The 18,766-nt window shown below is 38.1% G+C and overlaps 1 protein-coding gene across 2 annotated transcripts in view; it reads left to right on the top strand.

The window, feature by feature from the left end:
* Positions 1 to 17,113, top strand: part of GPR89B (G protein-coupled receptor 89B) — a 47,762-nt gene extending 30,649 nt beyond the window's left edge. For both annotated transcript variants that reach the window (XM_053705884.1, XM_053705885.1), the window contains 5 exons: positions 2,966 to 3,058; positions 4,086 to 4,181; positions 5,349 to 5,438; positions 5,891 to 5,956; positions 16,348 to 17,113. In XM_053705884.1, the coding sequence (XP_053561859.1) occupies positions 2,966 to 3,058; positions 4,086 to 4,181; positions 5,349 to 5,438; positions 5,891 to 5,956; positions 16,348 to 16,554 (552 nt within the window). In that variant the 3' untranslated portion in view covers positions 16,555 to 17,113. The remainder of the gene's footprint in view (positions 1 to 2,965; positions 3,059 to 4,085; positions 4,182 to 5,348; positions 5,439 to 5,890; positions 5,957 to 16,347) is intronic.
* The last annotated feature ends 1,653 nt before the right edge of the window (positions 17,114 to 18,766 follow it).

Below are 18,766 nucleotides of genomic sequence, written 5' to 3'. Positions count from 1 at the left end.
AGTCAGAAAGCTACTGCTACCTTTCTTTCCTTTTGGCTAAAAAGCATCATCCAATTAGCTTATGAGACTGCCGGACGGCAGCCTCCTGAACGAATTACAGCTCACTCTACTAGGGCTGTGGCTTCCACATGGGCCTTCAAGAATGAGGCTTCTGTTGAACAGATCTGTAAGGCAGCGACTTGGTCTTCTCTGCATAAATTTGCCAAATTTTACAAATTCGATACTTATGCTTCTTCGGAGGCTATTTTTGGGAGAAAGGTTTTGCAAGCAGTGGTGCCTTCCGTTTAGGTTACCTGACTTGGTCCCTCCCTTCATCCATGTCCTAAAGCTTTGGTATTGGTTCCCACAAGTAAGGATGAAGCCGTGGACCGGACACACCAATGTAGGAGAAAACAGAATTTATGTTTACCTGATAAATTTCTTTCTCCTACGGTGTGTCCGGTCCACGGCCCGCCCTGGCTTTTAGTCAGGTTTAAAATTTTAGTTTTTTGTACACTACAGTCACCACGGCACCTTATGGTTTCTCCTTTTTCTCCTAACCATCGGTCGAATGACTGGGGGGCGGAGCCAGAGGGGAGGGCTATATGGACAGCTTTGCTGTGTGCTCTCTTTGCCATTTCCTGTAGGGAATGAGAATATCCCACAAGTAAGGATGAAGCCGTGGACCGGACACACCGTAGGAGAAAGAAATTTATCAGGTAAACATAAATTCTGTTTTTTTGTTTTTTTTAAAGTTACTAATTTACTTCTATTAACAAATTTGCTTCATTCTCATATTATTGTATGTTGAAGAAATACCTAGGTCGGTGTCTGGAGCTCCACATTGCAGGAAATAATGTTGCCATTTAGTGTTCTTGCAAATGGATAACATCCTTGCAAAATGGCAGTCATATAGTGCTCCAGACACGTGCACACTCCTGAGCTTATGTCCATGCTTTTCAACAAAAGATACCAAGAGAATGAAGAAATTGAAAATAGAAGTAAATTAAAAAAGTTGTTTAATATGACATGCTCTGTCTGAATCACTAAAAAAAAGTAGGGTTTCATATTTCTTTAAACTTAATGCTCTGAATTATTAATAAATAGTCTGAATTTAATTGGTTTCACATTCTCATCCTTTCAGCAGCTTTTCACACTAACTGAAAAGATTGCACCCAATACAGGAAGTAAATTAGAAAGTCGTTTAAAATTGCACGCTCTGTCTGAATCACTAAAGACAAATGTCCCTTTACCATAGCAGACACTTATCCTAGGATGATTTAAGATTATTTGATAACTGAGTGTTAACCATCTACCCAAAGAGGACCATCGTTTTTTAATCCAGACAGTGGTAGAAATGTGAGCATTCAATTGTCAGTAACCTGTTACAATTTAACGGGGCATTAACCACTTAACTAATTTCATGCACCTCCCTTTAACTATGGGTGCCACTATACTGGAACCTAGAATACACTGCAGGTATGTGAAGGAGAGTTGCTACACTTGTGGAAAGCTACATCTCAACATGGTGTCACCCATTGACTAGAGAGAGGCGGGAATAACCTCAATACTATGCTTATAAAATGTATTTAATAGTTAATGTCCCTTTAAATGCGTCTCTTCTGGAACACAGGTGGGTTATTTAGTGACAGTGTCATTTTATTCTCAGCTATGGTAACCTTTAAAGAAACACTCTAACATAAACATTACATGCTCTAATTCTTTAGCAAAAATCATTTTTACATTACTAACCATAGATAACTTTGTTAATCCCCACAAAGGGGCTAAACGCATAGGTAAAATCCCACGTGAGAGCCACTAGCATTGCAGTCTTTGGTCAGCCAGTCAGGCACAACCTGTCTATCACCAGCTGCAATGCTTGTGGCACTGAAGAAGGACTTTACCCATTTAGGGTCTGTAATACAAAAATGCTGTGTTTGCCTCCCTGGTCTAGCCTAGTCTTTCTCAAGATGAAACTAAATAAGTGTAAAGGGAATGTTTTATGATAAAACTAAGTCTGTCTTGTTCCTTCTACAAAACAATTCTGTAAAGCCAGGGATGATATTTAGGTGACAGATAAAAACATGACCAGGGTTTTGTTTGTACACAGAACAGGCCGGAAAGTTAGAAGTTGAAAGTAAGTCTCTGATATGTGACGCATTGGAAATTTTGGTGCTGTGCATTACGTTTATTACGATTAGTAATAAGGGATTGCAAGACCAATAGACCGTCTAATGCCACTGCAAAGGTGAGAATGATATTAGTGAGGAGTTAGTGAAATTCATTAGCTACTGAGTTACGTGATAAGCTTCCCTGAACAAAAAGGTCTTTAGGGAGTGTTTAAAGGAGGAGAGGTTAGGGGAAAGTCTGACAGCTCGAGTAAGTGCGTTCCAGAGGGTTGGTGCCGCACGAGAGAAGTCCTGTAGTCTAGCATCGGAGGAGGTGATGGTAGAGGATGCAAGGAGCAGGTCATTGTTGGAACTTAGGGGGCGGGCTGGAGTATATTTGTTTATGAGTGAGGACAAGTAGGGTGGGGTCTTTGTAGGTCAGGGTGAGAATTTTGAATTTAATTCTGCTGTGAATGGAGAGCCAGTTAAAGGGACTTGCAGAGAGGTGCAGCAGATGCAGAGCGTCAGGAGATATATATAAAAGGACCATGAGTAATTCTGTACAATGTGTACATTTTTCTTTTTTGCAAGAGTAAGCCCTGCGTGTTTTATTTTCCAATGCACAAAATCACTGGGCTACACAATTTTGTAGTTCTATAAACAGGGTTGTTTCCTATCATGTCCCTTCAAGGATGATAAGGTTTTTGTATGGGGAGTGTTACCATCTAGTAAACCAGAAATTCCTAAAATAAATAATAATAATAATAAATTGCAGAAATAAATCTCACACAGTTTGTGGCTTAATCTGTAAAATAATCACATGTAGAATTCTGAATGACATTTGACCTGTGCATTAATTATATTTATTTTATTTTTAGGAGCGAATTGAATATTCAAAAACTTTCCAAGGCAAATACTTCAACTTTTTAGGCTATTTCTTCTCCATCTACTGTGTCTGGAAGATTTTCATGGTGAGAGTTGTTGCCCTTCTGCTTGTCTTTCAGTGATACAGCCCTAGCTCTGGGTGATATGAATAGGTTTGCCTGTTTTATGTCAGTTTAAAGCTACACATGGGGAGGTTGTAGGGCCCGTTATAAAGAGACCTAAATACTGTATATTAAACACTAAATACAAATCATGCAGCTCCCTCTAATTATGAGTGCTGCTATTTTGGAACCTAGGTTGCACTGCAGGTATCTGAAGGAGAGTTACTGCGCATGTGCAAACCCTTCAGCGCTGGAGTGCAGTGACACATGGCGCACCCATGACTAGAGGGAGGCGGGGCATAACATCAATACTATGCATTAAGGTGTGTTTTGTGTTTAAAGAGACAGTAAAGTCAAAATTAAACTCTTGTGATTCAGATAGAGCTTATAATTTTAAACAATGTTCCAATTTACTTCTATTATCTAATTTGCTTTCTTCTCTCTGTATACTTTGTTGAAAAGCATACCTAGGTAGGCTCAGGAGCAGCAATGCGCACTACTGGAGCTAATTGTTTGATTAGTGGCTGAACGTATATGCCTCTTGCCATTGGCTCACCAGATGAGTTCAGCAAGCTCCCCAGTAGTAAACTGCTGCTTCTTTAACAAAGGATACCAAGAGAATAACAAATTTGATAATAGAAGTAAAAAGTTGTTTAAATTTGTATTTTCTTTCTGAATCATAAAAGAAAAAAATGGATTTCATGTCCCTTTCTTTAATGTACTTTTAAATTATAGGGAAAAGTGGGCAGAATAGGCGATAGTATTCTATTACAACATTGTGCAAGGAAAGTGATAGATTGTTTATACAGCTTCCCAGTAGAGATAATCACAGCTTGAAACTCTGCATAAAACCAATGACAACTAACGGATGGTAAATGAATTAAACAGACATTTACACTGGCACCTGCATGAGAAATTAAATAGACATTTACACTGGCACCTGCATGAGATCTGCTGTCTGACAGTACACTATGTAGCTGAGTTCACCTGCTCCCTTGTCATTCTCTTGCAGGCAACTATTAATATTGTGTTTGACCGAGTTGGCAAAAATGATCCAGTCACAAGAGGAATAGAGATTACTGTGAATTATCTGGGCATACAGTTTGATGTAAGGACTTTAATTTTTTAATAACAAATATACCTTATTGTATCAACTTGTAAAGTGAACATATTTAGAAATGTTTCTAAAATAGAATAACATTGTGTAGTTCTATTTATGTATATATATATATATATATATATATATGTGTGTCCACGACCACGTCAAAGCCTCTTCTTTACTGGTCCCCAACTCACAGCCATACAATGCTGCTTTCAAACAAACACACTGAGATACAAACAAGGATGACACAGGCCCTATTTTTAATTTCCTTAGACACATATAAAACAGGGAAATGGACTGCACTCTTAAACCGGACTGGTTACACATCCCATTCCCCATTAAAACTCACAGCCCTAAATGCTCACCGACACACAGCTCTCAGTGACACAGGCAGTTAACCCCAAACAAGCCTGGGTGCAAAACCCATATTGAAAATGACAAAACAAAATTATTAACACAACACATAGAAAGTCTGGCACTCTCTTGCAAGCACACAGCTAGATTAAAACCAAAATTGAAGAATTAGTTACACCATATGGCTAAATGGTGATATGCCCAGAACCACGTCAAGGTCTCTTCTTCACTGGTTCCCTAACCTACAGCCACACAATGCAAACTCAACTGCCAGGGTTTCTGCTATTTATAATAATTAACATCACATAGGTTAGCAAGTCTTAACTTGTGTGATGTTAAAAATATATCACACACACAAATATAGTTGTAATATTGTTTTTTTCACTTGTAACTCTTTTAGTGTTCTAAATACAAGTTAAGAAACCGTCTGACTTGAACATATAATAAATCTAGTATCTTTATCTACCCAGGTTTGTTATTTTGGACTATTATATGCATCTAAAGTTCCAATTCCAGTATCGTTTTTATAATTGCAGTATTCACAGCATACTGTATATGGGTAACAATATTACCATTAATACATTAACCTTCATAAACATTAAGGTCTACCCATTCCCTATACCTGTCTGCTGGATTGTATAAAGTGCACTTAGTGTTCATGTGTATAAGTTGTACATGCATTATTTGTATTCTTGTTCTGTATCATTAGTTAAGAGTTGTACCCTGGTTTGATCAGCTGCTTGAATCTTGTACTTGCTATGAGGTGTGGGACGGACATAAAGTTCACTAATATATATCTGGGTTTTACTTTCTGCCCAGGTCAAGTTCTGGTCCCAGCACATCTCCTTCATCTTGGTTGGTATCATCATTGTGACATCCATCAGAGGCCTACTTATCACGCTCACCAAGGTATGAAACCTGGCGGTAAAACATATTGGCGAATGTGCTTTTACTGGTATTAGAAATGTTAGTGGATTTTACAATAAAGACAAGATCATTCATTTAACCTGCTATTTATTATAATATGTTCCATAAAATGCCACATCCCACCAATGATATCTCTATCCCATGATATCTAGAATTCTCATTTCTGATACTCTACTGATGAAACAAAATGCGAAGCTATAGTCGTCATCAGTATTAACACTAAATACATATGAAAGTTCTACGAAAAGTACCGCACATACAAACTCATGTTCATGGTCATGATTTCCTTCATATATTAACTACTTTCTCTTGCTGCATGACCTCTTGATTTAAATTTGTAATTGTTCTTATCTTCATCATTTACTTTTCAAACTTCAGTGCACAGTTAATTAGAAAAAAATCTAATAATAATGCCTTAATATCTTCCCTTTCAGTTTTTTTATGCCATTTCTAGCAGCAAATCCTCCAATGTAATTGTTCTGCTGTTGGCTCAGATCATGGTGAGTATTGCTACACAGTTCTCTCTAGTGGCTGCTTAGTGGTGCTATGCACACGTTGCTAACCTTTAATGTTTTTGTTTGAATTTTAAAGGGCATTAAGTATTTTTTTATACTACAGAATGTATCAACAGATAACCATGACATTGCACAAATACACAAAATAAATGTCTTTAAACATTTAAAATTGTTATTACGTTAGGCTTAGTGGGTTTGCAAATGAATGCCTCTTGAATATATTTACCTAGTCTCCTTTACTGAGGCCAATCAGAGACAAGATGTGAGGAGGGAGTGGAAAAAAATGACTTACTGATGTACTATGCAGAATAGAATAATGCATGTGAACTAGAAAGCGGCAGCTGTGAGGATATATTCGTATAGTTTGGTGATGAGGAACTGTTGGTGGTAAGTTTCTATGTAAAGGATGGGGAGAAGGTAATGATGACAGAGGATGGATATGTGCCCTTGTTAGACCAAGGAGGGCGGTTGACAAAGGATGAGTGTGTAAATATTTATGGAGTGTTTTATGTTATGGTATGCCTATGGGGAGGCAGTGCTGATGGTGATCGTTTATTTAGATGAATGAGTCTAGCAGAGGTATCAAAGAAACAGAGTTTGAGGTCAGATGAGAACCGTAGGCTCAACAAGTCTGCCCCAAATGTCCTAAAAATCTAAGCTAGTTTGTAGGATAGAAAACAAGTAAAAATAGAATGGGCCTTAGAGTTCCTGGTTAAGCATATGTCAATAATAATGCTGTGTATCAAACTGCTGCAAAGTTGCAATGCTCCTACGTTGCACAACATTCAAAGTCACAGTCCCTTACAAAATGCTATGTATTCATTGCCATCAATTGATACATCCAAGTAGCCTTACCAGGGTGCAGAGACTTCTATTTAGGATCCTTGGATCTCCACACCAAGCCCGTCGGCGTCTCTCACCCTCTATGGCAGGCAATCCTCACAAGTGTATCCGGATGACGTCACCGATTGGGGGCTGGACTGTCACGCTCAACGGAGCTTAATGCAGTAACACAATCTGCAGCAGTAATCCAAAGTGCTGGGAGCAAGCATACTGGTATAGGCGGTAGAAAGAATGAAAAAGGACGGTTCGCTCCAAGTATAAGTTCTTTATTCATGCAAATTAAAATATATTCCAGGAGGAAAGAAAAGTGAAATGAGTGTAGCACCACAGGCTTACGCGTTTTGGCTGGACGCCGTAATCATAGCCATAAGGTGCTACACTGAATACACAGCTTAAAAAGTGATTGACTAGTTACTATTGGTTAAAAGACAAACCATAACAAAGAAAATAAGCCCATTACACAGGTATAGCTATGGTAACAAGATGTCACACTTTAAGTACAAGGATAGAGTATTACTGTTAAATTGCAATTTCAAAAAATACATATAATGCAATATAAGAAACTCAGGTGATCTGGCGATATAGGTGAAAAAAAGAAAATAGACACTGCTAAACGAGCACAGGGTGCCCTTAGACAATAGAAAATATAGAGCCTCGATATAGCATTTAAAAGCTATGAATTCTAACACATCATACTGTGCAATTGAAACATAGTGAACTATTGTATGTTAACATAGCTCACCCAGATATATTGAGTAAGAATACATTATATACATAATGATTGAAACCGCCATGCTGGAGAAATGGTGTAAATAATACAATACACATTACAACCCAAATAGTTCTAAATACAGATAGATATACACTGATAGTTCCTATTGAATTTAGGAAACAAAGCTCATAGAATATATATGAAGTAGAAAGGAAGAACATTATGCACAATATATACACAATAAATACATAGGGAATCACTCCCAAAAGTTTATGAGATCATACCTAGAGTTTAAACCTGAGGGTATCCTAGTCCCCAAACGAAAAATCCAATACATTTCTCTTTTTGCTAGTAAATTATCTAAATCACCCCCTCTAATAGGAGTCTTCACTTTCTCAATAGCACACCATCTGAAAGTATTAAGTGTACTGTTGTGATAAACAGCAAAGTGTTGTACAAGTGGGGTACTGGACTTGTCAATTGAAATGGTAGAGAAATGCTCCCTAATACGGGAATTAATATCTCTACTAGTGAGACCTACATATTGTACCTTGCATGATATGCACGTGATAAGGTAGATGACACTTGTAGCTGTACAATTAAGACAAGATTTAATGTCAAACACATCACCAGTAACTTCCGATTTGAAACTAGTGGTTACCTGTACACAATCACAGGGTTTGCACTTTCGATGTCCACATTTGAACATGCCTAGGTGACGTAGCCACGAGCTCGAAGCTACAGTGGTCTGTCTCAATTGAGTGGGTGAAAGTATGGAAGCCAGGGTACGACATTTTCTATAAGAGCACCTCATGCCCCTAGAGAAAGTTGTTTGCAACGCATCATCTGCAGCTAAGATAGAAAAATGTTTTTTTACAATATTACAGATGTCAAAATACTGAGCACTATATGTCGTCACAAAGTTAGTACCCTCGAATCCATCCCGTCTACCATTTTTCATATCTTTCAGACAGGACTCTCTAGATTTGATCTGAACACACTTTCTAGCCCTTTTGATATCTTTAGACGTATAGCCCTATCTTTAAGTCTACGCTCCAAGATGTTGGCCTCCGCTTCAAAATCAGTTTGCTCACTAAAGTTTCTCTTGATTCTAGTATATTGTCCCTTGGCCACCGCAAAATATATATGTCTAGGGTGGCAACTTGAACCATGCAACAACATATTCCCAGAGATGGGCTTTCTATAGACCCCAGTGTTAATTTTACCATTCAAATCTCCTATGAGTACAAGATCTAGGTAATTGATCTTGTTTGGATTAAATTCATAGGTAAATTTTAAACCAATTTCATTATTATTTAGATAGTCTACAAAATCAGGTATCAGATCCGGGGGCCCGGTCCAAATCAGCAACAGGTCGTCTATAAACCGTTTGTAAAAATGTATGTTAGATTTGTACGGGTTTCTATCTCCAAAGATGTGCACCAGCTCCCACCAGCCCAAAAACAAATTGGTGTAAGAGGGGGCAAATTTTGCCCCCATGGCTGTGCCACATCTCTGGAGATAGAAACGGTCCTCGAATCTGAAGAAATTGTGGGTAAGAAGAAATGTAACCATCCTGACAACATATGCTTGAAAATCAACCGTATAATTGGTATTATTGTGCAAAAAGTACTTAATTGCCTTTATACCTTCAGAGTGTGGAATAGAGGAATAAAGTGCAACAGCATCAATGGTCAACCAAATATACTCTCTATCCCATGTAACTTGACTGATTAAATTCAAAATATGTTTAGTATCCTGTACAAAAGAAGCTAGGGAGTTTACCAGAGGCTGTAGGATTGAATCTAACCACTGTGAAGCATGTTCAAGTAGTGAATAAACTCCACTAACTACTGGTCTGCCTTGGACATTAGTAAGGGACTTGTGGATTTTTGGAAGATGGTGGAACCATGGTATCATTGGGAATTTCACATCCAAATATTCTGCTGTTTTTTGATCCAAAAAACCATGCTCAACACCATCATCCAAAATATCCACAAGTTCCCTTTTGTACTTACACGTAGGATCCCTAGGTAGTACCTCATAGTCATCAGGATTCGAAAGTTGTCTAAGGGCTTCAGATATATATTGACTCTTGTCCATAACCACGACAGACCCGCCCTTGTCTGCCTGGCGTATAACCAAAGTTTTGTTGCTTTCCAAGGATTTCGAAGCTTCTCTTTGAATACGGACAAGTTGTTTTTGGTATGTTTATTAGAAGCCTTCAATGACAAAAGATCTATTTCTACCCTCTTTCTACCCTTCTATGGAAGGTTTCCAAAACATTTCCCCTACTTTGTATGATTAAAATGCTTTTTGAGAGTTAAATTCCTAACAAGGCGATTTAAGTCAAGTAAGGTTTGAAATATATCAAAATCAGTAGTGGGTGCAAACCCTAATCCTAAACTTAACAATTGCTCTTGGTCAAGTGTAAGATCTGTACTAGACAAGTTTATTACATTTTTCATTTGTACTTGCTCATCAGGCGACTGCCCCTGAGCTGGTATCTCTCTTGTGTTGATTGAACTGGTTGTGTGACTGACATATTTGGTGTTTTCGTGCCCACTCCTTCTGAGACCTGTTCCAATGGAAAAATGTTTTCCAGATCTAATGCTATACTAGCTGTTCTATAATTAGACTGGGACCCCAAATACTGGTTGCCTTTGTAGGATAGCCTTATGCTTATCCCGGGCTTTAGTTAGTATGTAGGATAGCCTTATGCTTATGCCAGGCATTAGTTAGTAAGTAGGATAGCCTTATGCTTATCCCGGGCTTTAGTTAGTATGTAGGATAGCCTTATGCTTATGCCAGGCATTAGTTAGTATGTAGGATAGCCTTATGCTTATCCCAGGCATTCGTTAGTATGTAGGATAGCCTTATGCTTATCCCAGGCATTAGTTAGTATGTAAGATAGTCTTATGCTTATTCCAGGCATTAGTTAGTATGTAGGATAGCTTTATGCTTATCCCAGGCATTAGTTAGTATGTAGGATAGCCTTATGCTTATCCCAGGCATTAGTATGTAGATAGCCTTATGCTTATCCTGGGCATTAGTTAGTATGTAGGATATCCTTATGCTTATACCAGGCATTAGTTAGTAAGTAGGATAGCCTTATGCTTGTTCCTGGCATTAGTTAGTATGTAGGATAGCTTTATGCTTATCCCAGGCATTAGTTAGTATGTAGGATAGCCTTAATGCTTATCCCAGGCATTAGTTAGTTTGTAGGATAGCCTTATGCTTATCCCAGGCATTAGTTAGTATGTAGCATAGCCTTATGCTTATCCCAGGCATTAGTTAGTATGTAGGATAGCCTTATGCTTATCCCAGACATTAGTTAGTATGTAGGATAGCCTTATGCCTATTCCTGGCTGGCATTAGTATGTAGAATAGCCGTATGCCTATTCCTGGCTGGCATTAGTTTGTATGTAGGATAGCTTTATGCTTCTTCCAGGCATTAGTTAGTAAGTAGGATAGCTTTATACTTATCCCAGGCATTAGTTAGTATGTAGGATAGCCTTATGCTTATCCCGGGCTTTAGTTAGTATGTAGGATAGCCTTATGCTTATTCCAGGCATTAGTTAGTATGTAGGATAGCCTTATGCTTATCCCAGGTATTAGTTAGTATGTTGGATAGCCTTATTCTTATCCCAGGCATTAGTTAGTATGTAGGATAGCCTTATGTTTATCCCAGGCATTAGTTAGTATGTAGGATAGCCTTATGCTTATCCCAGGCATTAGTTAGTATGTAGGATAGCCTTATGCTTATCCCAGGCATTAGTTAGTAAGTAGGATATCTTTATACTTATCCCAGGCATTAGTTAGTATGTAGGATAGCCTTAAGCTAATACCAGACATTAGTTAGCATGTAGGATAGCCTTATGCTTATCCCAGACATTAGTTAGTATGTAGGATAGCCTTATGCCTATTCCTGGCTGGCATTAGTATGTAGAATAGCCGTATGCCTATTCCTGGCTGGCATTAGTTCGTATGTAGGATAGCTTTATGCTTCTTCCAGGCATTAGTTAGTAAGTAGGATAGCTTTATACTTATCCCAGGCATTAGTTAGTATGTAGGATAGCCTTATGCTTATCCCGGGCTTTAGTTAGTATGTAGGATAGCCTTATGCTTATTCCAGGCATTAGATAGTATGTAGGATAGCCTTATGCTTATCCCAGGTATTAGTTAGTATGTTGGATAGCCTTATTCTTATCCCAGGCATTAGTTAGTATGTAGGATAGCCTTATGTTTATCCCAGGCATTAGTTGGTATGTAGGATAGCCTTATGCTTATCCCAGGCATTAGTTAGTATGTAGGATAGCCTTATGCTTATCCCAGGCATTAGTTAGTAAGTAGGATATCTTTATACTTATCCCAGGCATTAGTTAGTATGTAGGATAGCCTTATGCTTATCCCAGGCATTAGTTAGTATGTAGGGTAGCCTTATGCTTATCCCAGGCATTAGTTAGTATGTAGGATAGCCTTATGCTTATCCCAGGCATTAGTTAGTAAGTAGGATATCTTTATACTTATCCCAGGCATTAGTTAGTATGTAGGATAGCCTTATGCTTATCCCAGGCATTAGTTAGTATGTAGGGTAACCTTATGCTTATCCCAGGCATTAGTTAGTATGTAGGATAGCCTTATCCTTATCCCAGGCATTAGTTATTATGTAGGATAGCCTTATGCTTATCCCAGGCATTAGTTAGTAAGTAGGATATCTTTATACTTATCCCAGGCATTAGTTAGTATGTAGGATAACCTTATGCTTATCCCAGGCATTAATTAGTATGTAGGATAGCCTTAAGCTAATACCAGACATTAGTTAGCATGTAGGATAGCCTTATGCTTATCCCAGGCATTAGTTAGTATGTAGGATAGCCTTATGTTTATCCCAGGCATTAGTCAGTATTTAGGATAGCCTTATGCTTATCCCAGGCATTAGTTAGTATGTAGGATAGCCTTATGCTTATTACAGGCATTAGTTAGTATGTAGAATAGCCTTATGATTACACTAGGCATTAGTTAGTATGTAGGATAGCCTTATGCTTATCTCAAGGATTAGTTAGTATGTAGGGTAGCCTTATGCTTATCCCAGGCATTAGTTAGTATGTAGAATAGCCTTATGTTTATCCCAGGCATTAGTCAGTATGTAGGATAGCCTTATGCTTATCCCAGGCATTAGTTAGTATGTAGGATAGCCTTATGCTTTTCTCAAGGATTAGTTAGTATGTAGGGTAGCCTTATGCTTATCCCAGGCATTAGTTAGTATGTAGGATAGCCTTATTCTTATCCCAGACATTAGTTAGAATGTAGGATAGCCTTATGCTTATCCCAGACATTAGTTAGTATGTAGGATAGCCTATGGTTATACCTGGCATTAGTTAGTATGTAGAATAGCCTTATACTTTTCTCATGCATTAGTTAGTATGTAGGATAGCCTTATGCTTATCCCAGGCATTAATTAGTATGTAGGATAGCCTTATGCTTCTACCAGGCATTAGTTAGTCTGTAGGATAGCCTTTTAGTATGTAGGATAGCCTTATGCTTATCCCAGGCATTAGTTAGCCTGTAGGATAGCCTTATGCTTTTGTCAGGCATTAGTTAGTATGTAGGATAGCCTTATGCTTATGTCAGGCATTAGTTAGTATGTAGGATAGCCTTATGCTTATCTCAGGCATTAGTTAGTATGTAGGATAGCCTTATGCTTATCCCAGGCATTATTTAGTTTATAGGGTAGCCTTATGCTTATCCCAGTCATTAGTTAGTATGTAGGATAGCCTTATGCTTATCCCTGGCATTAGTTAGTTTGTTGGATAGCCTTATGCTTATCCCAGGCATTAGTTAGTATGTAGGATAGCCTTATGCATACACCAGGCATTAGTTAGTATGTAGAATAGCCTTATGCTTATCCCAGGCATTAGTTAGTAAGTAGGATATCTTTATACTTATCCCAGGCATTGGTTAGTATGTAGGATAGCCTTATGCTTATCCCAGGCATTAGTTAGTATGTAGGATAACCTTATGCTTATCCCAGGCATTAATTAGTATGTAGGATAGCCTTAAGCTAATACCAGACATTTATAGCATGTAGGATAGCCTTATGCTTATCCCAGGAATTAGTTAGTATGTAGGATAGTCTTATGCTTATCCCAGGCATTAGTTAGTATGTAGGATAGCCTTATGCTTATCCCAGGCATTAGTTAGTATCTAGGATAGCCTTATGCTTATCCCAGGCATTAGTTAGTATGTAGGATAGCCTTATCCTTATCCCAGGCATTCGTTAGTATGTAGGATAGCCTTATGCTTATCCCAGGCCTTAGTTAGTATCTAAGATAGCCTTATGGTTATCCCAGGCATTAGTTAGTATGTAGGATAACCTTATGCTTATCTCAGGCATTAGTTTGTATGTAGGATAGTCTTGTTCTTATCCCAGGCAGTAGTTAGTAAGTAGGATAGTCTGGTTCTTATCCCAGGCAGTAGTTAGTAAGTAGGATAGCATTATGTTTATCCCAGGCATTAGTTAGTAAGTAGGATAGCCTTATGCTTATCTCGGTCTTTAGTTAGTATGTAGGATAGCCGTATGCTTATGCTAGACATTAGTATGTAGGATAGCCTTATGCTTATCCCAGGCATTAGTTAGTATGTAGGATAACCTTATGCTTATCCCAGGCATTAATTAGTATGTAGGATAGCCTTAAGCTAATACCAGACATTTATAGCATGTAGGATAGCCTTATGCTTATCCCAGGCATTAGTTAGTATGTAGGATAGCCTTATGTTTATCCCAGGCATTAGTCAGTATGTAGGATAGCCTTATGCTTATCCCAGGCATTAGTTAGTATGTAGGATAGCCTTATGCTTATTACAGGCATTAGTTAGTATGTAGGATAGCCTTATGCTTACACTAGGCATTAGTTAGTATGTAGGATAGCCTTATGCTTATCTCAAGGATTAGTTAGTATGTAGGATAGCCTTATTCTTATCCCAGGCATTAGTTAGTATGTAGGATAGCCTATGTTTATACCAGGCATTAGTTAGTATGTAGAATAGCCTTATGCTTATCCCAGGCATTACTTAGTCTGTAGGATAGCCTTTTAGTATGTAGGATAGCCTTATGCTTATCCCAGGCATTAGTTAGCCTGTAGGATAGCCTTATGCTTTTGTCAGGCATTAGTTAGTATGTAGGATAGCCTTATGCTTTTGTCAGGCATTAGTTAGTATGTAGGATAGCCTTATGCTTATGTCAGGCATTAGTTAGTATGTAGGATAGCCTTATGCTTATCCCAGGCATTATTTAGTTTGTAGGGTAGCCTTATGCTTATCCCAGGCATTAGTTAGTATGTAGGATAGCCTTATGCTTATCCCGGGCATTAGTTAGTATGTAGGATAGCCTTATGCTTATCCCGGGCATTAGTTAGTCTGTAGGGATAGCCTTATGCTTATCCCAGGCATTAGTTAGTCTGTAGGATAGCCTTATGCATACACCAGGCATTAGTTAGTATGTAGAATAGCCTTATGCTTATCCCGGGCATTAGTTAGTATGTAGGATAGCCTTATGCTTATCCCAGGCATTAGTTAGTATGTAGAGTAGCCTTATGCATATCCCAGGCATTAGTTAGTATGTAGGATAGCCTTATGCTTATCCCAGGCATTAGTTAGTATGTATGATAGCCTTATGCATACACCAGGCATTAGTTGTAGGATAGCTTTATGCTTCTTCCAGGCATTAGTTAGTAAGTAGGATAGCTTTATACTTATCCCAGGCATTAGTTAGTATGTAGGATAGCCTTATGCTTATCCCGGGCTTTAGTTAGTATGTAGGATAGCCTTATGCTTATCCCAGGCATTAGTTAGTATGTAGAGTAGCTTTATGCATATCCCATGCATTAGTTAGTATGTAGGATAGCCTTATGCATATCCCAGGCATTAGTTAGTATGTAGGATAGCCTTATACTTATCCCAGGCATTAGTTAGTATGTAGAGTAGCCTTATGCATATCCCAGGCATTAGTATGTAGGATAGCCTTATGCTTATCCCAGGCATTAATTAGTATGTAGGATAGCCTTATGCTTATGTCAGGCATTAGTTAGTTTGTAGGATATCCTTATGCTTATCTTAGGCATTAGTTAGTATGTAGGATAGCCTGTACTGATTTAGTAGCGTTCATTTTCACAGATTCTCGTTTATTTATATCCCTCTGGAGGTATTGCCCGCATAACTGCACACAATACTCAAGATGAGGCCTTACTAGTGATCTGTAAAGTTTCCCTGATACTCAGGAGAGGTGCAGGTGTCATTGGGAAGTCTATAAAGTAATAGGTTGCATAAGTCATGTATTAAATCTTGCAGAATTCACAAGGTTTGTGGTGACATCCCCCAGACTCTTTATATTCGCTTTCATAAAGAAAGTTGTAAAGATGTAAACTGAATGTACGGTAAATGATGACTGACAAGTCAGAGGTTACTTTGTTTTAAATTCAGAGGGGGACTTTTAAACCATTATTGCTACAACTTAAATCTGATCTTACATTTAAGCAATGATAGATTTGAGGTTTTCTAATGAATCTTTCCTGCAATCTAAAAGTTTATAAATTTAGGCCAAGACTGCTATACACTTTTGTCATCTTGTACTTGTCAACCCTCAGCAAGAGATTTTTAATACCAGTTTGACTAAGGAACTGTAAGAATTTCTTCAATGGTACATACATGTTGTTTTATTTTATTTATAAATGATATATTTCAGATAGTTGGGGAAATCTTTGGTATATTTATGTAATTTCTTATATAATTGGATATAAATACCCATTTACTTTCCTTGCAGGGCATGTACTTTGTTTCTTCTGTACTGCTTATTCGGATGAGCATGCCGCTGGAGTACCGTACAATTATTACTGAGGTGTTAGGTGAGCTCCAGTTCAACTTCTATCATCGCTGGTTTGATGTGATATTTTTGGTCAGTGCCCTATCGAGCATTCTCTTCTTGTATCTCGCACACAAACAAGCTCCAGAGAAGCACATGGGGTTATAACTCAAAAGCCCCCAAGGAACTGACTACTAAAAGTGACAGCCATGTTTGTCATGGCAACAGCCATCTTGTCTGATATTCTCAACACAGTGTGACGATCCTGCAGCACAGATCCACAGTGTACGAGCAAAGTGACTTCATAAGAGATTTAAAAGATAAAGAACTGGTTCAGTATTTATATTTGCTGCCCCACATGGGACATGGAATCACGCGCTTATTAAAAACTGGATTTTCAAAATCTGTGCAATTGATTTAGAATCAAATAACAAACTTATGCTAAATATAATCAAGTTCTAAAGAATACATATCAAACCTTTTTCGAGAGCAAAACAAATAGTTTTTTTTATCCCTCTCGATACTAGATGTAGCCACTGTCAGAATGCGTTAGCGATCAGCTGCAGCCCGATGCCAAGAAGTTGTTAAATTGAATGCTTGGTGTAATCACTTGAATGTTTGCAAGAGGGTCAGTTAAATTATTTGATTTCTTCCTAATGCAATGTCACAGCGATTTATAATCTTACCCTGTGTAGAAATTTCTGTTTATTAAATATTTTTTTATGTTTCTCTTTGTTTTTATTCACACAAAAATAGTTATGTTTTAATAAGTTTATTGATTTATTGAGGATTCTAAACATACGTTTTCTTCATCTTCAGCATAATATAAAATAAGCATAACAGAGCATAATAGAAAAAAAAATGAGAATTCATACAAGCGATACCCATAAACCAATATTGTCCAGCAATCAATGCACAACACCCTGCTGCACCAGACCCTGAGGAGTACGACACGTCTGGGCAGGTTGATAATGGGATCTATGTACATTGTACCAATAATATGTAGTAATCAAGACTGGAGGCCTCCTTTGTAGATAGAGATTGTTGTGTGTGCACCTACCTATCCATTTCCCTATTGCAAATCTCACTTGCATCCCAAATAAATTGCCTTTCCAGAAAAAAATCTCAAAATAAAAAGTGCACAAAGCAGTGTGTTTCTCTTGTAAGGTGTATCCAGTCCACGGATTCATCCATTACTTGTGGGATATTCTCCTTCCCAACATGAAGCTGCAAGAGGATCACCCACAGCAGAGCTGTCTATATAGCTCCTCCCCTATCTGCCACCCCCAGTCATTCTCTTGCAGCTCTCGACAAGGGAAGTAGCTAGAGAGATGTGGTGAATTAGTGTAGTTTATCTTCAATCAAAAGTTTATTATTTTCAAATGGTACCGGAGTTGTACTATTTTAGCCTCAGGCAGAAAGTTGAAGAAGAGTCTGCCTGAAGTTTTTTGATGATCTTAGCGGTTTGTAACTAAGATCCACTGCTGTTCTCACACATAACTGAAGAGATGGGTAACTTCAGCTTGGGGAATAGCGTGCAGGGTCTCCTGCTCTGAGGTATGTGCAGTTTTAAATTTTTCTAGAGAGATAATAAGCTAGAAAATGCTGACAATACCGGATTTATTTAAGGTAAGCCTGATTACAGTGATTTAATAACGACTGGTATCATGCTTGCTGTAAAGGGTAATATTTTTGTTATTTACTCTCATTACTGAATAGATATAACGTTTGCATGAGGTATATAAACGTTTATTACAAATTGGTGATAAAACTTTATTCTGGGGCCCAGTTTTTCCACATGGCTGACTAGATTTTGCCTAGGTATAGTCTTTTAAGGCCCTCTCACTGTGAGTACAGGTTGGGAGGGGCCTATTTTCGCGCCTAAATTGCGCAGTAGTTTTTGCAGCTTGAGACATCCAGCTTCCCTGAAGGAGTCCCCTGAACATATAGGACCTCTCTAAAGGGTTTTTGTGCCTTCCAAAGTCGTCGTATGGGCAGGTAGGAGCCACAGTAGAGCTGTGGCAGTTGGTTGTGACTGTTTAAAAACGTTTATCGTTTTTTTGATCCGGTTTTGAAACTAAGGGGTTAATCATCCATTTGCAAGTGGGTGCAATGCTATTTCAGTCTATTATGCACACTGTAAAAATTTCGCAAAATTTACTGCTTTTTTCACTGTTTTGCAGTTTCCGTGATTGTTTTTTTCTCTTAAAGGCACAGTACCGTTTTTATTTTTTGCTTGTTCACAGTTATTAAAGTGTTTTCCAAGCTTGCTGGTCTCATTACTAGTCTGTTTAAACATGTCTGACATAGAGGAAACTCATTGTTCATTATGTTTAGAAGCCATTGTGGAACCCCCTCTTAGAATGTGTACCAAATGCAC

Source organism: Bombina bombina, chromosome 3 (genome assembly GCF_027579735.1).
Source record: "Bombina bombina isolate aBomBom1 chromosome 3, aBomBom1.pri, whole genome shotgun sequence".
Classification (NCBI taxonomy): Eukaryota; Metazoa; Chordata; class Amphibia; order Anura; family Bombinatoridae; genus Bombina; species Bombina bombina.
The sequence above is the reverse complement of the archived record's forward strand: the minus strand, read 5'-3'. Positions and strand labels throughout refer to the sequence as shown.